This window comes from Mycteria americana, chromosome 13, assembly GCF_035582795.1.
Source record: "Mycteria americana isolate JAX WOST 10 ecotype Jacksonville Zoo and Gardens chromosome 13, USCA_MyAme_1.0, whole genome shotgun sequence".
NCBI lineage: Eukaryota > Metazoa > Chordata > Aves > Ciconiiformes > Ciconiidae > Mycteria > Mycteria americana.
In genome coordinates, this window is record NC_134377.1 from 4,819,086 (window position 1) to 4,844,090 (window position 25,005).

At 57.0% G+C, this 25,005-nt stretch overlaps 2 protein-coding genes across 6 annotated transcripts; one reads left to right on the forward strand and one right to left on the reverse strand.

Moving 5' to 3' along the window:
* Positions 1-1,543: 1,543 nt before the first annotated feature.
* Positions 1,544-4,156, reverse strand: LOC142416574 (uncharacterized). 2 transcript variants are annotated; one of them, XM_075516289.1, is made up of 3 exons: positions 3,892-4,156; positions 3,100-3,160; positions 1,544-2,161 (listed from the first exon to the last, which is right to left on the reverse strand). In XM_075516289.1, the coding sequence occupies exons 1-3, from the start codon at positions 4,068-4,070 to the stop codon at positions 1,775-1,777; spliced, it is 627 nt and encodes a 208-aa protein (XP_075372404.1). In that variant the 5' UTR covers positions 4,071-4,156; the 3' UTR covers positions 1,544-1,774. The 2 variants fall into 2 exon arrangements, with proteins under 2 accessions (XP_075372404.1, XP_075372405.1); XM_075516290.1 differs by having other exon boundaries at positions 3,100-3,167.
* Positions 4,141-18,195, forward strand: TBX3 (T-box transcription factor 3). Of its 4 annotated transcripts, none has more exons than XM_075516288.1 (9): positions 4,141-4,691; positions 5,274-5,718; positions 7,678-7,849; positions 9,103-9,249; positions 11,463-11,539; positions 12,847-13,004; positions 14,445-15,148; positions 15,967-16,362; positions 17,541-18,195. In XM_075516288.1, the coding sequence occupies exons 2-9, from the start codon at positions 5,324-5,326 to the stop codon at positions 17,652-17,654; spliced, it is 2,163 nt and encodes a 720-aa protein (XP_075372403.1). In that variant the 5' UTR covers positions 4,141-4,691; positions 5,274-5,323; the 3' UTR covers positions 17,655-18,195. The 4 variants fall into 4 exon arrangements, with proteins under 4 accessions (XP_075372403.1, XP_075372400.1, XP_075372402.1 ...); XM_075516285.1 differs by having other exon boundaries at positions 4,145-4,691; positions 7,582-7,849; XM_075516287.1 differs by having other exon boundaries at positions 4,147-4,691; positions 7,582-7,849; positions 15,967-18,195.
* The last annotated feature ends 6,810 nt before the right edge of the window (positions 18,196-25,005 follow it).

The following is a 25,005-nucleotide window of genomic DNA, read 5'->3' on the forward strand; positions in this document are numbered from 1 at the left end:
GAAAGGCAAAGAGCTGCTGTAGTGACCCCCCCTCTCCCCGTAGCAGTTTATATAGTCCAAGAATATAGACTCGCTCCCTAAGGGACCCGCTTCATTACACTTGTGGCCTGCAGTGCGACTTTGGGATGGAGCTGTGTCAACACGGCCCCCATTTACTGACACCTTTTGCTGGGCTGGGGAAGGGCCTGCACAGGGCAGGGAAGAGTTTCCCTCGGAAGAAGCGTGTAATCGCTGCTCGCCAGACGCCCCCCGCGCTCCAGCCAGTATTTACTGCAAACCTGCCAAAGTAAACCAGCCTGCTGCGTTTTATTTCGGATAAACACAGCGCGGCCACGATGGGGTGTTGCCTTCCAAAGGGCTGGAGACTGAGCGGAGGCTGCGGCGCCGGGGGAAAGGGAGGGAGGAGAGGGATGAATCCTGCAGGGTGCGGGGCGGCTGGCAGGCAGGATGGGTCTGGGCCCCTGGGGATGCTTGGGACCGGCAGCGCGATAAGGAAATGCATAGATAGGATGCAAAACCCCACTTACGTTGTGCACATTGGCCCTGCTCACCATGCACCAGGTCTCGTCCTCTCCTGCAGAGCACCCACGAGCACCCAGCACACGCGGGAGGTGCAAGGGATGCCTCAGGTTTTGCTGTCGGAGCAGGGATTTGCGGTGTACCCCAGGGCACAAATCCCTCCCGGTCGCACACACCCACACAACATTTCCACGTACACACACAGAGGCCGTGTAGCACGCACGCAGCCCCTCCACGCACGCACACACGCCTCGGAGCTGCTCCCGCAGGCCTGGGAGAAGACGTGTGGGCCCGAAAACCGGGCTGCCTTTATTTTCCTCTTGCCTCCTTCCTCCAGCTGGCTCTTCAGGCCACCGGGAGAGAGCCAGAGCCTCTCTCCTCCCACACCTCCAACATACACGCACGGGGCAGGCTCGCTGCACGCCCCGAGCTCTCGTGCAAATGCTAAAAGTTGCTTAGGAGGGTGAAATCTGAGCAAGCGGGGTTCTCCCAGCCGCTCAACCACCAAAGGCCCAGGGTCTGGCCAGCTCTGCTTTTCCTCTGGCCTGGATTGAACCAGGGAAAAGCCGGCGAGATGCTGGCGATGGCGGCATCAGGGAGCGGAGGAGAGCTGGGGAAGTAGGAACCGCTCCCCCCGCCCCGGCCTTTAGCTCTTTGCGCTCCGAGATTAGAGAGCCCCGGCCTGGCCGCTCTCTGGGGAGACAGCGGAGACCTTTCATGCCTCTTTGAAGAGCCAAGATAGTGTCGGCCTTGGTGCAGCCCAGCCTGCAGACGGGCCGGGAGGCGCGGGGGCAGCCGGCTATCTCGGCGTGCTATCACCCTGCCTCCCCCCGCGACCAGCCCCATTCCCACCTCCACCCCGCTCCCGGCCCTTCGCCATCGGCCGCTCTGATCTCCTCTTCTTTTTTTTTTTTTTTCCTTACCCCCCCTACCACCCCTTCGCTTTGCCATTCATTTCTGCGGGCCTCCTTATTTATTTATTTCTGCGCCTCGCTTATTTATTTATTTCTGCGCCTCGCTTATTTATTTATTTCTGGCAAAGAGGCGGCTAACAAGTAGCTGGAAGCACTAGCCAATATTTAACTAAGATGGCTGGCCATCAGGTCCCTTTTGTTTGCTTGCAAATTAATCATCCAGCGCGCAGTCGGCGCCAGGGTAGATTTATCACACACAGAAGGGGGAATGAGGCGGCCGAAGGGAGACAAAGACTGTTCGCACCTTCCCGCTTTTGATCTTAGATTAGTGCAGCCTCCCTTCATAATACGAGTCTCCAGGGGGCTTCGTCGGGGAGGTCACTCGGAACTGGCGGAAGTTTGCACGCCATTAGCCAGACGCTGAAATTGGAAATCATAAGCGGCAAACATTTTATTTTCCTCCGCGGGCCGCTGCGCGGGTGGGTGCCGAGCGCGGTGCAAGGTGCGGGGCAGGCGCGGAGGGCGGCAGCGACTTCGGCCTCTGCCGCGGCGCCGAGGGCGCGCACCGGCGGGGCGGGCGCGGGGGTCGGGGCGCGGCGGGGCTGGGAGCGGCTGCGCTTGTCCTGCGGGAGCCCGCGGGCACCTCCTGGTCCCCGGGAGAGAGCGGCGGCCCGGTTGGGGCAAATTGCGGCAAACTTCTTGAAGCCGCCGGGCGTTTCTTGTGGGCTCTGTTAAAGGGCAGGCATAGGATTTGGGGGTTCCCACCGCGGCAGCGGCTGGAGGCAGGAGCCCGAGAACGCGTTCCGAGCAGAGGTTGAAAAGACTCGCTTCTTTCGTTGGTAACTAGCTGCACAGCCCAGCCGAGCGCTGTGCGGGTAGCCAAGCTCCCAGCTTCGTGAAACACATCAGACTCCCCCCCCCCCCCCCACCCCCCCCCGTCTTCCCCCCCCCATCCTCTTTGAACGCATTACTCCCGCTTCCTTTCCTCCCTCCTCCTCTTTTCTCCATCCACCCCCACCCCCGACCAAAGGGGAGATATTTTGGTGAATGCAAAGCGATCCTAGACGCTGGTTACTACAGGGACTTCACCAAGCTGGCGCCAAGCGCTCTTAACCATGTGCGTCAAAAATGCAATGTTAGAAGAGCTAATCACTTTAGAGGTTCCGCTCCCATCTGCGCGCAGCCAGCGCCGAGCCCCCGCGCTCCCCCGCTCCACTCCCGGAGGATTATCTTCCCCTCTTTAAAACAGGATTGGGGGGTGTCGGGAGATCCCCCAGGCCCCCCCCCCCGCCCCGGGCTGTGTGTGTGTGTGTGATGATTCGGCACCTCCCAGCGCTGGGATATCCCGCCTGACACACGCGTGGGCGCCCCGTGCCCTGCATGCCCACGGCTCCCACGACAGGCACACAGACGAAGCCCCGTCTTGCTGCCCTGCACTGTCACTCCCCGAGGAACATGTCTCCCCAGAAAACTTCCCAGGCGGATCCTGCCCGGCTCTTCCCTCTCCGTGGGGCCGGCGCAGGCCCACGCGTGATGCCTTCCCCGGGGGGTAGCTGGCTCCATGCGAGCCCGGGCACGGGGGCACCCGGGGATGGCCCCCCCCGCCCCGGCTCTGCCCCGGCCCAGGCGCAGGGAAAGCCGCACTTCCCGTCTCCTCCCCGCGCACCTCATGGAAGAGGAGGGGTGTGGGAGCGTAACCCTCTCGGCGCCGGTGCCAGCCGAGTGGCCTTAATCCTCAGCGCCAAAGAAAGAAAGAAAAAAGAACGATAAATGAAAAAAATCCCGTTTTCCAGCCGCGCCCCCCCCCCCCCCCCCTCCCGGCGCGGTTCGCAGCCGCCGGGCCCGGGGCTGAGCCCAGCGGCGGCCCCTGCCCGCCTGGCCGCAGCCCGCAGCCGCCCACGACAACAATAATAACGGCGGCCGCGGCCGCTGGGGCAGCCCGAGCCCAGCCCCGAGCCGGGGGCAGACCCGCGGGGCCACCCCCGGGCCGGCTCCCACACCCCCGGGGCTCGCTCCCACATTTGCGGGGGGGAGGAAAGCGCTCGGCCCCCGGCCTGGAGGTCCTGTCTCGTTTAAAGAAAGCAACTTTCCCGGGGGGGGGGGGGGGGGGTGTGACACCAACCGCGGCGGCTGTGGGGACCGGCGGCAGCCGCGACGCGGCGGGGATGGGCGTGCGGCGCGGCGGGCCCCGCGGCCGCCCGAGGTGTGTCCGGAGCCCCGGGGCGGGTGGGGGGGGGGGGGGGAGCGCCCGGGGTCCCCCCCGCTGCGGGCCGGGAAGCGGCTGCCGGGGCAGAGCTCGCAGTGGCCGGCCCGGCTGGGGTGCGGTGCGGCGGGGGGGGGGGGGCGGCACCCGGAGCCGGACCCCCCACCACCACCATGCGTGGAGCCTCCCCCGCTCCCGGCGCGCCCTCGCCGCCTCTCCAGCGCTGCCGGCAGCCGCCGCCTTGGAAGCTCCTACCGGGGCAGGCAGGCGGAGGAGAGCGCCCTGGAAATGCCCGGCCTGCCATCTCGCCGGGGCCGCGGGAGGCCGGGGCCGGGGCCGGGGCCGGGGGGCGAGGCGGCCCCGAGCACCCCCCCTAGAGGCGGGTGCTGCCGGCCGCCCTCCCCGGCGCTGCCTGCTCCCTCCCCTCTGATCATGTTGACATATTCACACGGCCCGGAGTACTAGTGATGCTTTGCTGCAGCGTTACAGTTTCCGACACCTTCTTTTTATAACTCGGCTCTGTCCCCCTTCCACTCGACCTGTCAAAACCACGCCTATGGAGCCACACAATTGGTCCGAAAGCGTCAAAGAGCCAATCAAGGAGGCTCCAGCTCCCTTGTAACCCACAACACATCCATACAATCTGGTGCACGCAGAGCACAGACTCACAGGGAATTCTCAGAGCTGAGAGGCTCCTTCTCCCTCTCTCTCTCTCTCTCTTTTCCTCTCTTTCTCCCCCCCCCTTTTCTCTTCCTTTCTCTTTCCCTCTCCCTTTCTCCCTCTCTCCTTTGCTGGAGCGCTGCTGGAGAGGAGACGAGAGTGTAATTCTTCCAGATTTTTTTTTTTTTTCCGAGCAGAGTGAAAGAGAAAGAGAGGGGGAAAAAAATAAAAAAGACAAGGAAGAGGGTGAAAGAAAGAAGAGATCCTGATGGAAATCAGGGCACCCTGACCAGCTCCTGCTTGGAGAGGGGGGAAGGCGAGGCGGAAACGAGATTTCCCTACAAGTTTTTGCTGCTGAAGGTTGCTCAGGAGCCTTCCTCGGTCGGCGAGGGGGGGTGGGTTTGTTTGCTTCTTTCTGCTTTCCCTCCCTTCCCAGCCTCTGCTCTGCAGCCTGACCGTACGGAGAAAAGGTGGAGGGGTGGGGGGGAGGGGAGGGGGAGAGCCAGCCACCCAAAAAGAAAACCCAGCTTCGAGCCGTCACCCTCCGCCACGAAAGAAGAGAAGGGGGATTGAGACCAAGAGAAAAAAGAAGAAGAAGAAAAAAAAGGATCTCGGCTTGTCCAGCCCTTCTGCGGCAACAGGAGCAGACAGCGAACCCGGTGGATTTTTTTTTTTTTCCCCTTCTTCGGCGCTTCTTTTCCAGCGCAAGGACTTCCACTCAGGAAAAAAAAAAAAAGGCAAAAACCTGCAGAGACCGAACACAAAAAAAGCAAGACTAATAATGAACAATCTTGTTAATCCGCTGTCCCGAGGGCTGGGGATGTGCCCCGGCTCGGGAAGTTGTAGGCTGTAGAAGTTCTGCCTCTCCCCATGTACTGTGCTGTCTAGAGCTTGTTTCCCCCCACCCTGTTTTTTGGTGCTTTATTGCTGTTTTATTGTTATTATCTTAATTTTTCTTCTTCATGATGTGCTGTTAGAAACCACTCCGGGACTACTCCAGCAGTAGGAAGACCGAGGAGTGGAGTGGATGAATATACCGATGAGAGATCCAGTAATCCCTGGGACAAGCATGGCTTATCATCCTTTTTTACCTCACCGGGCACCGGACTTTGCCATGAGCGCTGTGTTGGGACACCAGCCTCCCTTCTTCCCGGCTCTGGCTTTGCCTCCCAATGGGGCGGCCGCCCTCTCCCTTCCCGGGGCTCTGGCTAAACCCATCATGGATCAGTTAGTGGGGGCTGCAGAGACTGGTATCCCCTTTTCTTCCCTGGGTCACCAGGCAGCAGCCCATCTGAGGCCTTTAAAAACTCTGGAGCCAGAAGAAGAGGTGGAAGATGACCCAAAAGTGCATCTGGAAGCCAAAGAGCTTTGGGAACAATTCCATAAAAGAGGCACGGAGATGGTGATTACCAAATCGGGAAGGTAGGTCTGGGTCGGGGGTTCGTGCCTTTTTTTCTCCCCCCCTCTCCTCCACACCTCAGTCTCTGCACCCCACCTGGCTGCTCCAGAGCAAGGCTCTTTTGCCGACAAATTCCTCCATAAAGCTCCTTGCACCTGGAATTATGGAAAGTTTTAGGCAGCTGAAGATCCAAGCCCATCTCGGGCACCACGCTGCAGGGAAAGGCTCGACCACTGAACCACGAACCGGCCCTGCTCAGCGTGTGCGTGTGCAGGGGGCGAGAGGGTCCCTTCATGGTTCAGTTGCTTAATACTTGCTGGAGAAGACTGGTAGCAGAAAGAAAATAATTTAGGGCTGGAAAAGGAGCTGGCCTGATTTCAGCCTTGCTACACGTAGTTTTTCTTCCTTAAAGAAAGAGAAAGGGGAATAAAGGAAAAATTCCTCGGAAGCGGCGTATCGCTGCTGGTGAGGCAGGAGCTGCAGGAGGGCAGATAGGCTCGGTTTATCAGTTGCTGCGCTTGTGCCTGTCTCTCTGCTGGGATCTAGGCGTGCATTTGTGCTGACTAATTATAACTGGAAATGCACAAAAAGCTGACAAAAATACCCAGCGGTCCTGCAACCGCTGCTGTATGGCGGGGAAGGTTTTGCAGCTCCGTGCTGCCTGTCCCTGTATTTATGTAACCTTCACGTGGGAATGAATGAACATACATGGCGCATCCACGCTCGGCATTTCTGCTTTTTATAGGTTTACCCATCTGAAATCCCTCTCTGTATTCGCTGCCCGTTGACATCTGTGCTCTTTTCCAACTCTACCTATCGCTGTGATGACATGTAGGGAGAGAACCCCCTTCGCACCCGCGTGTTTTTCTAAGGGACTCTCTTTGAAACCTCCCAAACAAGTTGCATGTAATTTGCCGGGAGAATTACTCGAGGAAGCCACTCCTGAAAAGTCTTCTTAGATGGCCTTCGGCTGCCTGGCTGGAGCTTCACCTACTTGCAGAGCACCAGTTGCAGGCTACAGGCTCAGGGAAAAAAAAATAAAAAAGCAAAACCCTAAAAGCAGCAAGGAGGAAAAAAAAAATAATCCCCTCGCCCGTTTTACTGCTTTCCCCAAGTTTTCTCTGTTAATTGTGGTCAAAAAGTTTTTGCGCGAAAGCCTCGGCGAGCATTAAGCGCTCTTACATGCTGCACAGTCATGTGTTTCCTTTTAAGTTGAGATTGCTGAATGCCAACCGCTCGATATAATAAACAGCAAATTTGTGGTATCCTGTTGCAGTTTCAAGCTGGACTTAGGAGCGGAGGGGAGCGGGGCTTGCGGAGAGCCCTCTGCACGAGTGGGCTGTCACGGGAGGCTCTGGGAGAGCCGGGGCAGCACCCTGCCCTCGCTGCCGGGGTGGCTTTTTCCCCTCCTCTGCGAAGTGAAAAACTCCCCTCTCCGCTCTTCAGCGGTGGACTGGCTGATACTAATGCAGAATATTTATTTTATGGGGGTGCGATCCGTTCCCATGTCTTTGTTTAGGAGGCGAAAAGGAAATCAGGAGAGATCTGAGAGCCCCGAGTGAGGCTTTGCTGTTTAGGAATGGCAGAGGGTAGGCGCCTGCTGATTTCTAGGGAACACGCACCTCTCCCCTCCGCCTCCCATCCCAGGGACCATTTTCTCCTGAAACTTTTAAGCGTTTGAGAACCCTTTTCGCTGAGGGTGGGGGGAAGCCCTTTTGCTGGTAGGACACGCACGACTTTTCTGCTTCTGAGACCTGAAGCGATTGCTTGGTGGACGCGCTACCGAGATTCAGGAGCGTATTTAAACGCTGTAATTAATTTTGTTTTCTTTTCGTCTTGTCTTTTCTTTACCCCCCCCCTCCCCCCCCGCCTCTTTCTGCCCATAGGAGAATGTTTCCTCCATTTAAAGTGAGATGCACTGGACTGGATAAAAAGGCCAAGTACATTTTATTGATGGATATTGTGGCGGCTGATGATTGTAGGTACAAATTCCATAATTCCCGGTGGATGGTAGCCGGCAAAGCTGACCCTGAAATGCCAAAGAGAATGTACATCCACCCGGACAGCCCGGCCACCGGCGAACAATGGATGTCCAAAGTCGTCACCTTTCACAAGCTGAAGCTCACTAACAACATCTCTGACAAGCACGGATTTGTGAGTGCCTCTTACACCTTCCTCTGCCCCCCTTTCCCCCCCTCGCTGCCTGTCCGGAGCGGTGGGTCCCGGCGGGGGGGTCGGCCCGGGAGCGCAGCGGCTGCTCGGCCGGAGCCGTGCCCGCAGCCCCGGCTGGCAGCTCCCGCGGCGGGAGAAGTGCGGGGAAAAGGGGGAATAAATCCCCCCTGCATGCCCACGGGGGACGTGCATCTGTCCGGTTTATACTATTCCTTGGTTTTTTCTGTTGCTGAGGTCAGGATTAAACACCCGGGTTTATTCCGTAACCTCCCCGTGCCATTCAGCATTAACTTTAGAGAGATATTTCCAGCATAGCGCAACTCGATATTTCTCGGAGCTGCCTTGACTTTATATCTCTCTCTATATTTTTTTTAATGAAGTCGATCACACTTTTTAAGCGTAGGAAAATGGTATGCATATGTGTATAAAGGGCTTAAAGGCCTAAGTACGCAAACATTTAAATATATATTAATCTGGATAATGTAAAGCAAGCCGGAGTGAAAATAAACAGGGACCAAAATCGGAGGTCAAGTTGCCCATTCATGTCTATCCACTCCTTTACATTTACTGGGTGTGCGGAGATAAAAACTTACCCTCAGAGTGAAATCAAACAAACCTGCTGATAAGTGCTCTGCCGATCCTTGCCATTTCTTTCTATTCCTGGGAAAGCCTCCGCCTCGGAGCCGGCGGTTGCTGGTGGTGGCCGCGGTCGGGGGATCTCTAATGTGCCGAAGATTGCATTTGCTGGCTGTGATTTGATTAGGCGATACATTTTTGCCTTTCGCAGAAGGCCTTAAGTGGATTGGGGCAAGCAATTAGACCTAGCCAAGGCTCTCGTGGTGGTGTTACGATTGTAGCTGCTGCTGCTCCTTTACTTGATTTTATTTTTTTTTTTCACGTTGAAATCAAAAGACATTGCGGCCGGAGCCCAAACAGCTTCGCCCCCTCTCCTAGGAGAGCTCTGCTGGGATTTTGCCCCCCCCCGAGAGGTCCAGCGGAGAGCCTAACCCCGGCGAGCTGGAGCTGTCAGTGCTTTTTGTTGGATGCTGCGAGGAGTGTGCGTGTGTTTGGAGTGTGCTCGGCGGGGAGGAGGAGTGAGGGGAGGAAGGAGAGGGAAGGCAAATTAGGAGGAGAAAGTGCCGATGGCTGGGGAAGTGCGAGGCGGGGGTGCTGCTCCAGCTGACCGTCTTCTTTCCCCCCCCGCCCTCTCCGCTGCCGGCCGCTGCCCCCCCCAGACCATTTTAAACTCCATGCACAAGTACCAGCCCCGGTTCCACATCGTCCGAGCAAACGATATTCTCAAGCTTCCCTATAGCACGTTCAGGACCTACGTTTTCCCGGAGACTGAATTCATCGCAGTGACCGCATACCAGAATGATAAGGTAAGGAGATTAAGAAAGGATTTGTTTTACGTGTTTTGGCTTTTAAGAGAGCTTTTACTCTGCATTGTTCCCTTAAAAATCACGAAGCCCATCCCGCTCCTCTCTCTCTCCCCCCCTCGTCTTTCCCCCCAAACCTCCTTGATCCAACTTCGGGAAGGCGCCGGGGGAGGGGGTCGGGCACTCTCCTAATACCGACCTCGGGGAAGGCAATTAAAAGGGAGGTCTGGGGGGGGCTGATTAGGGGTTTTTTCGCTCCCCGGTATGGGGAAAGCGGTAGGATGGGGTGGGGATCGCTGCTTTCAGTGTGGATTTAATCTAAGGCGCATCAGAAAAAAAAAAAAAAAAAAAAAGAATCGGCTCCGTGTGTCGAAAGACAGAGGGGGGAGAGCAGCGGGGCTGGAGATTTTGTAATTCTTCCTGGCCTTTGTGCTGTTTTAGCTCCTTTAACAGCAATTGGCAATAAGGCTGGAGCGCACGTCTGGTTCCTATTATTATTATATTATGATTTTTTTTTTTTTGCATCCTGCAGTGTTTTATTATTTTTTGTGGTGCAGAAATATGCTCTGATCAGAGAGGGGTATCTCGCTTGAATTTAGCTGGAAGGTCTGAAAGAGCCAGTGTGAGAAAGTTTTGCAGCGCTGCAGACGCTGCCTTTGGATTTCTGCTGGTTTATTGTCGCTTGCGACGAAGGTGGTATATTTGGGAGAGTGGCAAATGGCGAATTTACGATAATTAAGTCAAGTGGAAGGAAGCGAAGGAGCCAAAAGAGGGGCTTTGATTTTTTTTCTGTCTCTAACTTATAACTTTGCGTGCGTGTGCGTGAAGTGCAGAGGGTCTGGCTGGGCAGCGCCCGCTCGCTGCAGCTTCCCCCTGCCTCCCTCGGCCCCCTCGCATCCTTCACGATTAAAAATTAAGGGCTGTAGAGAGGGGGGCTGCACCCTTCTGCCCTCGGTTTCCAAAAAGCCACTTCGCCCTCGGGGCTCGGGCGCTTTTCCTCTCTCGCTGCGGCCGGGCGCTTGCAAGGAAACGGAAAGAAAATGTGTGTACAGAGAGTAGACTTTGCTTTGGGACTTATCAGCAGGGCTGTTCGCCCCGGTCTATCAGCTGGGGCCGGCATGGTTGAAGGGCAGAAAGGAGCATATTTGTCTGATTGCCATGAAATCGCCCGGGAAGCGGCGTGCGGGAGCGGCGGGGAGCCCTCGGCTCCGGCGCTGCGGGAGCCGCCTCGCCGGCAGGTCAGAAGGCACGGCCGGGATCACCTGGCTTAAAAGTCCGCCTGGTTTTTAGCAGTGGGTTTTCCTGCTCTGTCCTCATCCCGCGTGTGCGGCGGGGGGCGGAGGGGGGGTAGCTCGGGAGCCGCGGCCGGTCCTGCCCCGCACTCGGCCGCAGGCAGGGGTTTGCTCTTCGGGGTCCTGCTCTCCTCTCAAATTGGAGGGTTGCGGCGCTTCCAGCCCGGTCCAGGGCCGGGACCGGGAGCGGGGCGGCGGGCAGGCGGCATCCCCGGCCCCGCCACCCGCATCCCGTTATAGCGAGGGGAGCCCCCGGCCGGGCTTTGAACCGCCTCCGCGCATCGTACGCCGAGGCAGGGGGGGTTGCGGGGTGCTCTGCACACCCCCCCGTCCCTCCAAACGGAGGAAGAAACGGGCATTCCCAGCGATAACCTCAATCCCGAGGAAACCCCCAAGCATTCACCAAAGAACTTAAACTTACACCCCCCAAAACAACCCCAGACTGCTCCTGGCACCCCCAGTGCCCCAACACACACGCACACGCGGAGCATAATGCGATTATATAAAGTATTTTATTATAGCAAGGGGGTGGGTATGATTCCTTTGCGGTTTAATTATGGCATTTAAAGAGTTTTAAACGCAGGCATAACTTGCATGGATCGCATTGCACGGCTAAATTAATTCCGATGCGGTGGCAGCAACACGGGGTTCTTTCATTGCCACCACAGCCCGGGTCACCGGCCAGCCCGGCCAGGGGATTGGGTGCGAGCTGCCTCCAAACTGGCTCGGGAAAACACGGAGATTCACCCCAAAACCAAGGACCTTTGCCCCCTGCCCTGTCCCGCTCCTGCCGAGGTCCTGCTGGTGCTGGGGGAACTGGGGAGAGGGGTTTTTGCTGTTGTTTTTTAATACAAAATCTCCTTATTTCTGCCCCAACCCCTTGCCTGTTTTGTTTTGTTTGGTTTTTTTTTCTCCATCCTATAGATCACTCAATTAAAAATTGACAACAACCCCTTTGCCAAAGGTTTTCGGGACACCGGGAATGGAAGGAGGGAAAAAAGGTGAGTCTGGATAGATTATATATAGGCGCCTCACTTGGTTTTTGTGTGTAAAGCTCCGAACACGAGCAGAGGTCAAAATCACCTCGCCTCGCCTCCAAACCACACTTCCCCCCGCCAAAATTCATAAGGATCTTGTCGTTAATAACGCCAAACTGATTGCCTGGGAATTCTTTCCTGCTTTCCACGTTTATTTTTTTACATCGCAGGGGATGGCTGGCCAAAGGGATGTTGGTGCATTAAGCAAATACCACTGGAGAAAGAAGTTTCCCTTAAAATTTTGAGAGGAATATGACACTGTAGTTTGTATTTGGACTGGGAAAGAGGGAGAAGTGAGGGCAGAGCTGATCACTGGCTGGATCTCCTCTGACATTTTCCCGGGGACTGTATCGAAAAGACTAAAGTGTGGAGGAGAAACATATAAATAAACTGTTTTGACAGAGGTGTCTCGTGAATATGGGAGTAATTAATGATAGAAGATTCTTTATTTTTTCCAAAAGCAGCAGGACACAGTTTGTGCCCCAAGTAGACAGACGGACAGAACTCGTTATAATGGGACTCAAGATTTTTATTTTTAATATTGGAGAAAATAGAGACAGGGATGATTTTTTTTTTCCTTTGATGGGGGATATGTCTTTGTTTTGTTTTGTTACAGCATGTTATATCCAAGACAGGATATTTTAGCCATTTGCACTCGGGTTTAGATAGTGAATAAATCTGCCTGTTCCTCTTTTTTTAACAAAAAAAGGGGGTGGAGGGGATGTACTGTAAAACAAGAGGCCTTTCTCCCTGCCCAGCACACACGCACACACGCGCCAGCTCCTCTTGTCCGTCAGTGTGAAAATAAAGCCAACGCTGGAGCCACAGGACGGAAATGATTTCTAATTTCTCTCTAAATATAAATAGATTTTTACTCCGGGTTAATTGTTGGTGAAAAGATTACATAAAGTGCCTAACAAAATAACCACTTCCTAGCAATCTTAGCAACCATTAAGATGGCTCATATCTCTGGAACATCCTCGCCTTTTAAAAGCTAATCTCCAGGGAATGCTTCCCTCTCCCCTCCGCCCCTTGTCGTTAATATCTGCCCTTGCTGAGGAGCTGCTCGCCTCTTCCAAGAAATCTCCTCTCATTAGCAGCCAAGTCCTGCCTGAGAGAAACGCCTTCCCCCCTCGAGGGGACCTTGGCCCTTGACTCCCCTGCCCCCGTCATCCCCAAATAGGATCTCAAGAAGGGGCTGGGACGGGGGGTTCCGGGGGGTGCCGGGGGGTGCCGGGGTCCGCTCGCCCAGCGGGTGCGTGTGCCCGTAGGAAGCAGCTGACCCTGCAGTCCATGCGGGTGTACGACGAGAGGCAGAAGAAGGAAAACCCCACCTCGGACGAGTCGTCCAACGAGCAGACGGCCTTCAAGTGTTTCGCCCAGTCCTCCTGCCCCGCCGTGCCCGCCGTCGGCACCTCCAGCCTCAAAGGTGAGAGCTGCGGCCCCCGGGTCCCCCCGCTGCCCCCGGGGAGAGCCTGGGCACCCGCTCTGCGGGGGAGGGATCCCGGCCTTGCCTCTGCCCGCTGGCACCGGCAGTTCTTCCTTCTTTCCTTCCTTCTTGCCTTCCTTTACCTTGCTTTCTTTCTCTTTTCTCTGTGTTCTCTCTTTGCTCGCTTCTCTCCTCTCTCTTTCCTCTCGCTTCTTTCTTTTATCTTTTCTTTTTCCCTCCCTCTCTGTCCTTCGTGCTCTTTTTATCTTTTTCTTTGTCTCTCCCTCCCCTCCTTCCCTTCTTTTCCTTTTCTCTCACTCTCCTTGCTTTCTTTCTTTTGCTTTCTTCTCCATTCCCTCTCCCCCGCTTTCTCTCTCTCTTTCTCCCTCTCTGCCCTTCTCGCTGTTTCCCTCTCACTTTCTTTCTCTCCTTCTCCCTCTCCCCCTGGCCTCCCTCTCCTCCCGCTGCACGTTCATTCCTCCCCTCCTTGGTTCAGAAAGGAGCCAGCTCCGAGTCAAGGGAGCAAAGACAGACCACGGGGCAAAAGTTCAAAACTGGAGTCACTCCATTAATATTCCTCTCTGAATCTGTTATTAGAGGAAGGATCTTTCCCCTGGATACAGTCCCGAACTTTGTTATAGAAAAGTCACCCTCGATTTCTCTCCGTGCGGGGCTGGGAGCTGTCTGCAGCTCTCTCACATGTATTAATCCATCCAGGGGCGGGGGGTGCAGGGGGAGGAGGAAACAACCTCTTTTTTGTTGTTGCTTTACTCGTTTGTTTAAAGTCCTGCCGAGCTGAGGGGAGGGGAGGGGAGCTGGGAGGGGACCCGAAAAGCAAACCAGAGCTTCGCACCTGGGGCGCTGAAATTAGGAGATGAAGTGCAGAGGAATCCAGCGAAGCCGTGCATGCGTTTGGGGAGGAGGAGGGGGGGTCCCGGGGGTGATGGAGGCGGGTGTGTGTGTGTATGTGTCTGTGTTCAAAGTTTGCCCGTTGAAAGGGCTGAAAACTTTGGAAAAGTTCTCAGGAGACACATGCCCAGGGCCCTCCAACCCCACCGGGAGGACGCTGCTGTCCCCGCCGCTCCGCTGCCTCTGCCGCGGCCGGGGGGGGGTCGCCGGGGGCTCGCCGGTGCCCCGGGCAGCCCCGGCGGAGCGGAGCCGCTGGCCCCGGGCCCCCCCGGCTGGGGGTCGCTCCTCCGGGCCGCCGCTTTGCTCCGCAGCCAGTTTTGCTGCGCTGGGTAAAACTGGGGTCGGCTTGGATGGGGCGGGCGGTGGGAGGCGGGGATGTATTTATTTATATAATAATAATAAAACACCGGGAAGTATTTACATTTAAATCTCTGGCCGGCCAGGAAGCCTCTCTGCCCCCTCTCCCAGCCCGACGGGGGTTTAGGGACGTGCAGTGCCAGATCCCAGCCCCGGGCTCCCTTTGTCTTGCAGATCTCTGCCCCAGCGAGGGAGACAGCGATGCAGACAGCAAAGATGATCCCTTGCTAGAAGCCAACGAGTCGGGCAAAATCAGCACGACCACCGCCCCCACCCCAGCGCCGGCCAGCTCCGCCGCGGCCGTGGGAGACGACCCCCGGGAGAAGGGGAGCAGCCCCTCCAAAAGCCACTTCTTTCCCGGGGACTCGGCGGGGAGCCGGAGCCGAGAGAGGACGGAGAAAGCCCCTCCGGACTCCCGGCACAGCCCGGCTACTATCTCTTCCAGCACCCGGGGGGGAAGCCTGAGCGGCGAGGAACTGAAAAGCCCCCTCAGGGATGGCCCCAAAGTAGATGAGAACCGGCTGCTGGGTAAAGAGCCCTTCGCCCCCCTCACGGTCCAGACCGACAGCACGGCCCACCTGAGCCAGGGACACTTGCAGAACCTCGGCTTCCCCCCTGCCCTGGCCGGCCAGCAGTTCTTCAACCCGCTGGGGAACGGGCACCCGCTGCTGCTGCACCCCGGGCAGTTCGCCATGGGGGGGGCTTTCTCCGGCATGGCCGCGGGTATGGGTCCCCTGCTCGCCACCGTCTCCGGGGCATCCGCCGGTGTCTCGGGACTGGACAACACGGTCATGGCCACGGCGGCGGCCCAGGGACTCTCGGGAGCATCGGCGGCTGCTTTGCCTTTCCATCTGCAGCAGCACGTCCTGGCTTCTCAGGTACCGCATCCCCCCCGCGCTGCCCCTCCGGGGCAGGGGGGCTCCGTCCCGGGGGAAGGGGGGGAGCAGCGGGGCACCCCCTTTAGCTTCCCCGCTGAGGGTTCCCCCCCCCCGGCTCTCTCGGGGCAGGCGCCGGGTTTGGGGGAAAGTCGGAGGTGGGAAAGACCCAGGGTGGGGGGGGATTGGGGGTGGCCCGGCTTGAACTCCCGGAGTCCTTCCCCCCGCCTCGCTGTCCTCTAGTTCCTGTGCTCCCTGGGACACTGTCCCGGGGCCAGGCCTCTGCCCCCCGCCCGGGGGGCTCGGCGGCTCCCGCGGGGCAGCCCCAACTCGCAGCTCGGCGGTGCGGGGCGCGCCGCAGCCTGGGGAGCGGAGCCGCCGCCGGGGGCGGGGGGGGGAAGCCTGGGGCTGCCCTGCGGGGTGGCGGCCGTACCTGCGGGGACAGAGCGGTTGTCCCGGCGAAAGAAAAGCTCCCCGAGGAGGAGGGGAGTGGGGGAGAGACACCACGGCCCTTATCTCATCTCGCCCCCCTTGGGCCACGACCCCCTTCGGGGGAGGGGGGCCGGGGGGTGGGGACCGTGCAGGACAGAGCCTCGGCAGGGGCTGCCTCGGGGGGTCCGGGTGGTTTTGGCCTCGGCGCTGGGAGGACGGGTCTTCGCCCCCTCCCGTGGGCAGCAGCAGCTCGGCCGCTGTCAGCTCTCCCACTGGCGTGTGCGTGGGGAGGTGCTGGCGTGGGGGTGCCGTGGAGCATCGCCCGGGGGGGGGGGGGGAGGATGCGCAGGGCGGTAACCCTTGCCTTTCTCTCTCCTCCCCTGCCGCAGGGCCTGGCCATGTCTCCCTTCGGAAGCCTCTTCCCCTACCCCTACACCTACATGGCGGCGGCGGCCGCCGCCTCCAGCGCCGCCTCCAGCTCGGTGCACCGGCACCCCTTCCTCAACGCCGTGCGGCCGCGGCTCCGCTACAGCCCCTACCCGCTGCCCGTCCCCCTGCCCGACGGCAGCAGCCTCCTCACCACCGCCCTGCCCGGCCTGGCCGCCGGCTCCGGCGAGGGCAAAGCGGGGGGGCTGACCACCAGCCCCGGTTCCGTGCCCCTGGACTCCGCCTCGGACCTCACCAGCCGCTCGTCCACCCTCTCCTCCGGCTCCGTCTCCCTCTCCCCCAAACTGGGCGCAGACAAGGAGGCGGCCACCAGCGAACTGCAAAACATCCAGCGCCTGGTCAGTGGGCTCGACCCCAAGCAGGACAGATCCCGCAGCGGCTCCCCGTAACCCCCCGGCCTCCGGGAGCTCATTTCAAATCAGTCTCGCAGTGCACTTTGTTTGAAAGAAACCACATCCTCCACCCGCGAGTTGTTTTTTTTTTAACCCCCCTCTTTCATTTTGGGTTTTCTTCCCCTTTCTACTTTTTTTAATATAAAATCCCCCGGCGTTGTGTGTGCGTTTATCAGCAAGAAGGTATCTGGCGAAGCAGGGGGGTGAGGGTAGGGAGAGGGTCGGGGATGGGGGAGCGGAGCCGAGGTGGGAGAGCTGGGTCGGAGGCTGCTCGCAGGGAGCAGGCTGGCCCGGCTGGGTCACCGGCGGGCTTGTGGCATCCTCCTTTCTTTCTTTTTTTTTTTTTTTTTAACTGTGTAAAAGAAAAAAAAAAAAAAACAGAAAAAAAGGAAAAAAACACCTAAGAGCAAAAATAAAACAAAAAAATCAAACAAGCTTATGAATAAAAATCAAGTAAGAGAAATGATTTTTTCTTTCCGAAAGAAAAGTGTGTAAGTAACTCGCATATTGGTTCTTCAACAGTTGTTTCCTGGGTGGGTTGTTAACGGCAACCCCCTTAGTCAATATTAAGGGAAGCTGTGTGTTTAAAATATTATTGTGATGTCTGAGAGCCAGTCGGTGGCTTTTTTTGCATGTTCCATAGTAGTCTGCTTTTTTTTGGGGGGGTATTTTTTTATTTCGGTGGGGTTTTGTTGTTTTTTTTTAATGCTCGTTTCAAATCCCAGGGAAAAAAAATTATTATTAATAATAATAAAAACAAAAATACGACCCTCGTCCCTCTACCTTAAACATCCTCCCTGTAGCAACAACAATAAGAAGTGTAGTTGGAAAGAAAAAAAAAAGTGAATTTATTTTATCTAAAAACCTCTGTAGCTTGACTGTAGGTTTATCACAGCTTTCCCTCTTTAATTGTATATGCAATAACAAGGTTTAAACATACTGAGAAGAAGAAAAGAGCGGACACTATTATTAAAACAAAGTATTTATGTAATTATTTGATAACTCTTGTAAATACGTGGAATATGAATACTCGAAATTAAACTTTAATTTATTGACATTGTACATATCTCTGTAAATACGACTGCAGCTGTCTTTTTTTTTTTTCCTTCTGTTTTTATTTTTAGTCGTTTTCATTTCAAGTTTGTAATTCCTTCAAACATACACCCCGACCCAGAGGAGAAATACCCCCGTTTCTGAGGGCTCACTGTTTAAATCGGAGTTCACCCCAGAAAACCTGACCTCGTCCTTTCGTAAAGGAGCCGAATGCAAAAGGCAAAGCAGAAACAAACACAATTAATCAAAGACCTGTAAAAAAAAAAAAAAAAAGAGAGAGAAAGCAATGTGCCATGATAGCTTCTAACCCTCGATTTCTTCAGTGTTCCAAGTGCTACTTTCCGTATAAAATGTCAACAACAACAAAATTATATACGTTAATACACGACAACAGGCTTCTCCAGTGGCTTGAGAGAAAAAAAAAAAGATGAAGATTCTAGGATTTTCTTTACTTTTGTATTATTTTTTCCCCATTTCCTTGGTGTGTCAAAAAAACCAACCCCACGACGGAGTTTTACTACTGTGCTTATTGTTGTCTTTGTTTGAGTGAGTGCATATTTTCTTGGCTTGAAAGTCAGGTGCTCAGAGCTGGTTCAAAGGAAAAAAAAAAATGAAGGTATATTTTGTGTTATATAAATGTTGCGAAGTTCTTGATTTTTTTTTCTGTAATTTTTTTTTTCCCTTTTAAAAGTCACTGAAGTTTCAATAAATTTTTATTGAAATGTCTTGGGCGTACTGTGAAATGCCTTCACCCCAGCCCTCCCGAAAGTGCCTGGGAGGATGGAGGGGTTGAAAGATATATATCCCTCCTCTGCCTTTCTCCTCCGCCCCCCCATCCCCTTCCCAATATTAAGATATTTCTCCTGGAAGGAGCTAGTATGAACCAGTCAGGATGGTGTGGTTTGAATTGTTGGGGGGGAAGTACGAGTTTTAAGCAAGCTGTTTAATGTACCTTTTCCGTCTTCAGCCCTCTCGCTTTTAAAGTCGATCCAGAGGCTACCAAGTCACCTCTTTTAATGGAAGAATATTAAGTGGCGTTTGAAAAGTTAATGAGAAAGGCTCAGCTAGGCTTTTATCTGTCATAAATTAATAAAGCAAAAGTGAAGAATTAGAGAATAGATCGGTTAAATTTTAATGCAGAGCCCTCCTCCAAAGTTTCCAGGTAAAGTACTCAGGAGTTGATGGTGTTGCTGGGCTCGTTTTCCCTCCCGTCCGGGCAGAGGAATTGGCTTTTCCAGTTAGTTATCACCTGGAAATACATGGTTGGGTTCCCCCCCCCCCCCCTTGGAATCGCCCCTTCTCGCCCTTGGGCTGATGATATGTTGAGATTAAGCTAGAAAATGGCTGAAACGGGAACAGGCATCCAGGCTGGACCAGTGGCCTGGGAGGTCACTGAGAAGAGAACTGAGGAGAGCTGGCAGCCCCTGCCTGTACCTTTGCCAGTCCATGAGCACATCCTTTAGCAGAACATATATATTTCTCCTTGTTAAAGAGATTTTTTTTCCCCCACTCCCTTCAACAGTTAGTGGCCCGTATATTGGAAAGTGATTCATCCTCCGCCAGTAATAAATATTATAAGGATGTACTTCCAGCCTGTATCCTGTTTCATACCCTGCCTGCCCCTCGGCTGGTGGCCCCCGGCTCCTGCACCGGCGAGATAAAGAGAGGGCCAGTGGGTGAAAGGGGCGAGAAAGCTTTTTCCCCCCGATTTTTTACCAAGTCCCCAGTGGGACGCTGCCGCGCACATCAAACCCTGCTCAAGTCCCCTTCGTGGGGGGACGGGACCCTGCCCATGTCAGCTTGGGGGGGGGTGGTGGTGTGTGTTTTAAATCCACGGTGCTTGCAGCGGGGAAAAGTTTGGGCTGAGCGGGATTTTTTCCTCTGGCCCAAGGTGATGGCTGCTGGAAATGTCACTTTAGCTGATGCTCCTCTGCGCTGGCCTGGGCGAGGTGGGTCTTCTAGGGACAGAGCTGTTGTCGGGTCTGGCAAAAGAAATGAAAAAAGAACCCACCCCAAGAACCGGGCAGCGTCTGCAGCAGCCAGCCTTCGGGCTGCAGCCCCACAAGCCGGTTTCCATCCGGATCCTCCGCGCGGGTGGGAGCTGGGGCTGCTCCGGGGGGGTTACCCGGCCCCGGGGGGAGCAGAGCGGCGGGGCCGGCCGCTGCCAGCCCCTCCGGGCTGTAAACCCATCCTTCGCTACGCCGGGCAACTTTCTCCTCTGCTCCGAGCTCTGGCCTTGGAGGCGGCACAGAGGCACCTTCCCGTGTGTCACAGCCCCCCCCAGCCACCTCACTCTCATTTATTTGGCTTCAGAAATGATGGGGGAAACCTCTAATTTTTTTTCCCCCTCCCCAGCTGCTGGTCCCCCAAATCTCTCTTACAGAGGGAGAGCGGTTATGGTCTGCCTAAGAGGGAGGTTTTTGTAGTTGGTGAGGAAATTCGCTGCTGATGTTTAGAGGAAAGCAAACACCCCCCGAACCCCCCCGCCCGCCTCGCTTTCCTGCCGGCCCGGGGGCCGGTAGCCGCTCCGCAGGCCGGGCGGGCACCGGCAGCCCCGGGGCGCCGCGAAACCGGAGGTCACGGTTTATTTATTATTTTTTTTTTTTTAAGGTTGAGGGTGCAGCCTGATTGATTTACCCACACACACACTTCCATGGGCCTAATGCTGACCTCCCCCCTCTCCATGCCCTTGCAAGAAATCCGTGTACCGCAGGTGTAACTCTGACTTGCAAATGGCTTTATCTCTTGTGTATCTTATTTGTATATAGTAACGTTAATGAGTAACTCTTGTGGCGCTTGTGGATGGAGGTAAACAGCGAGCAATCTCTCTGGATTATCCTGTCTATTACTCACCTGGCGCCTGTCTTGATATCCTCAATGGTTTTATGGCTGATGCAGGCGACCCGGCGCTGGGGAGGGGGGGGGTCCGGCGGCGGGGGGGTCCGGCGGGGCGCCGGCGCCACCTCTCGGGCAGCCCGAGCAGTGCGGAGCGGCCCCCGAGGGGACCCACGGCCCGTGGGGAGGGGGACACGGTACCCACCGGGAGGGTGGCTCCCGGGGGGGTGGGGAGGGGGGGGGAAGCGAGCCAGCGTGCCCCCCCCCCCGACCCACAGCGCGGCGGAGCTCGCCGCTGGCTTTGCTGGGAGCGGAGCTGGGCTTTACCCGCAGGAGTTTTAGCCCCCGAGTCCAAGTCTCTGGGAAAGTGGGGCTGGGCCCGCACCCCCGGCCCGAGGGGGGGGCACCGGAGCCGCAGGGGCCCGGGGGGGGGGGCACCGTCAGGGACACGGACACCGACACCCCCACGCGGCCCGGCGGTGCGGCCGCCCGCCGCCGCCGTCCTGCTGGCTCGCTCGGCCCACGCTCCGCTATTAGTTAATTATTGATTGATTACAAGTGAAAATTTATGACCCTCTCTCCCCCCCGCCCCCCCAGCCTCCCGGCCCCCTCGCACGCACACACGCTCCTGCCCTCTGCAAACACTCCGAGGGAGGCGGGAGGCGTGTTGTTGTTTTTGGCCTTGACAGCTTCCAGGAATATGAAATATTTAAGCCCTTCGGTCGATCTCCCGTACCCTGGCCGCCCCCCCCTTTTTTTTTCTCTACCCCCCCCCCCCCCTTCTTTCACGTCCCGGCTCGGGAGGGTCCCGCGGCGGCCGGGCCCCCTCCCCGCACACAGCCGGCGTGCGGGCTCGGAGCACGCCAGGCCTCGCAGATCAAAGGCACCTCTCCGGCCTCCGCACAAGGGAAAAGGGGAAAAAAAATTTAAAAAAAAGGTTGATTTCTTTAACGATTGTTCGTAAAAGTCTTGGAAGCAGGGACCATCCCGCCTCCTCCCTCCCCCCGGGCTGCAGGATTGCACCGGGAAACGATTTTTGGGAAGGCAGAGAGAGGGCTCGGGAGAAGGGAAGGGAGGAAAAAAAAATGAAAAAAAGAAAAAAGAGAGGAGTTGCTTGAAATTTAGCAGCCGTGTGTGTCTGCAGGAGCGCACACCCCCGTCCCGGGTGGGAGCCCGAGCCGCGGGGTCTGCGCGCCCCGGGTGGGCAGCGGGGCCCGGGCCGCGCTCGGACGTGCGCCCCAAAAATGCCCCCGCAAGAGCGGGGCCAAGGCGAACCCCAAGCGCCTTGGTGTGCCCGGGGGGGTGGGGGGGGGGCAGGCAGGGCGCACCCCTCTTTCTGCAGTTGGGGCTTTACTCCTGCTGCCGGGAAGCCCGGTCCGAGGGTCTGGTCACGGGAGCGCGCTGCTCCACGCGCGGACACGCACTGCCCTGGCCAGGGCTGAGAGACGGACGGACGGAGGGACGGACAGACGGATCGGCTGTTTGTTGTCTCGGGAGGGTAAATAGTCTGATGTGGCGATTGCCTTGAGGCGCTGGTGCTTGACACGGCGGAGGCGAGCAGCCGTGGCACCCTGCGGAGCCCGCCCCGCTCCTCTCCACCCGCCGGTCCCTGTCACCCCGGCCCCGGGAGCCGCGCCCGGGGCGGGCCGGGGCGGGGGGGGGGCAGCCGGCCGGGCGGATCCGTGCTGGAGGCGCCGGGACGGCGGGGTTGGGGTGAGCTCGGCGGGGGGGGGGAAACGGCGCGGGAAAAGCCTCCCTCCTTCGGCACCTACAGCCGCGCCTTGCAAAGAAACCCGCAATCCCCAGGGACACGGTGGCACCCCCGAGCCCTCACCCCCTTACAGACCGTACACACACCGGGAGGGCAAACAGCCCCGCGCAGGGACATTCCAGCCCGCGTAGCTGGAGGCTGGCATCGCCTTAGCGCCCTGACCCGCCGACCTCTCCCGCAGCCGGCCCCGCCGCGCAGCCATCCCCCGAGCGCTGCTCGGCCGGCCCTTTGCACCTGAAGCCTTTTGACTGCGGGCGGAGAGGAAAAGCCAGCGGCTCCCGGGGAGCCAGCTCTGGAAGATGATGCACGGGGTTGGTTTGGGGTTTTTGTTATTTATTTCTTTTTTTTTTTTTAATTTCCCAGCCAGCCCCAAACTTCCCACGTGCTTCTCCCAAAACCCCGCATTGTTAGCGAACAATTAAGGCGTGTAAAAACACGGCGAGGCGAAGCCCTTAGCTTGAAGTGGCCGTTCAAGGCGCTATTTTAAGTCCCGGCTCCGGCTCCTCGCCCCGACGCGGAGGGCTGCAGCGGGTCCCCCCCACCCGGGCCGGGCCGGCTGCGGGGCTCTGCGGGCAGCGGCCGGGGCACCGGGGCTCTGCGGGGCTCGGGACCTGCGCCCTCCTCGTCTGCCGCCGCTCCTCCGTGGGGGCTCCGACCGCAGAGCCGCTCCGCAGGCACCACCTTTGGGTTTTCCCTTTTCTAACCCACCTCTTTTTTTTTTACATTCTTTTTTAAATGATCTGATTATTCTGGAGAAAATATTTTTTTTTCTTTTAAACACTCTCAGTCGAAACAGAGTTCGATCTCTAGCGCAGGTAACCGCGGCCACGGTTCCAGCTGAATCTTACGTTGGTCCCACTAAACTTAGCTTCCCCTCACTCCCCCAAATAAAGCCCTTTCTAGAGAAGGACGCTTTTCAACATGGCAATAAAAAAAAAAAACCCAACCAAACCCTGATGGCAAGCGGGCTGGGCTGTGCGGAGCCCGAGCCGACCCCACGGACACCCCGACCCCCTCCCCTCCCGGGGCAGCCCCACTCTGCCTCCGGCTTCTTTCCTTTCCGAAATCCTTTCAAGCTTTATTTCCTCGCAAGCCTCCAAAGCGCCACTGACAAAATAAGGAAATTATCCCGACAGAAAAAGCCAGTGGTGCTTTTTCCCCCCGACCTGCTCCTTGCGGTGAAGGTACGAGCGGAGCGGCTCCGGGGAAGGGGGGACCGGCCGTGGCGGGGGGCGGGGGGGGTCCGGGTTGGGGCATCCCACCGACTGGACTGAAGGATCGGTGAAATAAAGAGCCTTTCTTGGGGCAGGAGGAGGGAGCTGGAAGGGTTTGCTCCAAGCTTTTGTGCAAAACGTGGAGTCACGTTGCCGGTCGCTCTGCAGGGAAGGGGCTCCCCGCCGCAGCCCCCCGCGATCGCGCTGCCCGATCACGCTCCTGGGGAAATTTGTCACCGCGATCTTCTGGCAGGATTATTTCCCTTCTGCCGTGAAACTTTTCCTAGGCGCTCTCGCATTTATTTTTCACAGCTTTCTTGAAAATTACTTTTTTTCCAGTTTTCCCTTGCTGTCCATTCGTGGCCTTCCCCGTGGATTTTTGAGGGGTGCTTTTTAACTCCTCCGCTCTCTTGCGTCCTATTTCAGCCGGTTTCCATTTCTCCCGACTCCGAGCTAAAAAACAAACCGAAAAAAAAAAAACCCCAAACCTTAAATACAAATATCAGACAGGTCAGGAGGCTCCCCCGTTCCGCTTGCTGCAGCGGGTGGGGGTAGGGGCTACCCCTAGGAAAAGTGAAAAGCTTGTTTTAATGGGCGGTCATTGCTAAATCTCACCTTAGGGCCAAAACGACTCGCGACCCATTGCCCTCCTTACGATGTATTTATTTGTCTCAGTGGCACCAGCCGTCAGTCATTAGTGGGGGGGTTAACCCGAGAGCCGCACCACGGTGGTGGTGGTGGTCTTGTGCCTCTTTGGTTTGTTTTAAATATGATTTCTCAACAGGAACCTGTTCAGAAGCAGAGGAATAACCTGTCCCGGGAGGGTTCCCTGCTGAAACACGGGGGGAACAGGCGCGGGAGCGCAGCGAGCCACGACCCCTCCGAGAAGGCAGCTCCTTCGGTCTGAGAAAGCGGGGCTCCGGTTTGCACCCCGAAGGCTTTGCTCCCGGGAAAAGCGGCGGCTTGGGCCAGCAGAGACTTTATTTAATGAACCTGGCGATGTTATCCAATATTCTTCACAGTTACGGAGGGGAGGAAGAAGAAGCCCAACGGCAACCGCAGCCGCCCGAGCAGCCGGTCGAGCTGCCGCCGTGCCCGGCACGGAGCGGCCGGGGGGAGCGGCGGGCGCAGCCGGGCGGCAGCTCCCGACACCCGCACTCCCACGGCTGTGTTTACACGCACGCATTGCTGCGATTGCAGACATACCATGTGCATAGCTCCAGAGCCTCTCCGTAGCCGTATATTACTTTATTTAGATATAGCTCTCTCCGTATATAATACGTATACAGCGCTAAGCAGCTTTATGTATTTCAAACGTTTATCTAGTTCAAATACATACAGCTATGTGTCGTAATACAAAGATAACGCGAAGAGATGAGGCTCTGCGCGCGTTCTTTTCGCTTCGCACAAGACGCGTGCGGTGTGGACACCGGGCACGGGGTGTCCCGTTCCCCGCAGCCCGCACGCAAACCCCCCCCGGCCCCGGCTTTTCCAGGCTCCGTCCCGCCCGGCCGGGCACAGCGATACCCGCAGGCTGGGGCCGGGAGGCTCTGACCGGGGCATTCGGGATCTGTGTCTCGGTCAGCTTTGCATTATCTTCGCTATCGTGTGTTCTGGGTAAATTCAGCTCTGCACACAGCAGCTCGCCGAGCAGCCCCGGGCTCTCTCGCCACCCCGGGGCAGCTTTGGGGGGGTCCCTGCCCGTCGCCCCTCGAG

What these genes read in the sequence shown, in the direction of transcription:
- LOC142416574 (XM_075516289.1), bottom strand. Translation starts at nt 4,070, where the DNA reads ATGATCAGAGGGGAGGGAGCAGGCAGCGCCGGGGAGGGCGGCCGGCAG. An exon ending in TCCTCCGCCTGCCTGCCCCG is followed by an intron (nt 3,161 to 3,891) that starts GTAGGAGCTTCC and finishes CTGAGGATTAAG; the next exon opens with GCCACTCGGCTGGCACCGGC. An exon ending in CACCCCTCCTCTTCCATGAG is followed by an intron (nt 2,162 to 3,099) that starts GTGCGCGGGGAG and finishes GCCCTTTAACAG; the next exon opens with AGCCCACAAGAAACGCCCGG.
- TBX3 (XM_075516285.1), top strand. Translation starts at nt 5,324, where the DNA reads ATGAATATACCGATGAGAGATCCAGTAATCCCTGGGACAAGCATGGCT. An exon ending in GTGATTACCAAATCGGGAAG is followed by an intron (nt 5,719 to 7,581) that starts GTAGGTCTGGGT and finishes TTCTGCCCATAG; the next exon opens with GAGAATGTTTCCTCCATTTA. An exon ending in AATGGAAGGAGGGAAAAAAG is followed by an intron (nt 11,540 to 12,846) that starts GTGAGTCTGGAT and finishes GTGTGCCCGTAG; the next exon opens with GAAGCAGCTGACCCTGCAGT.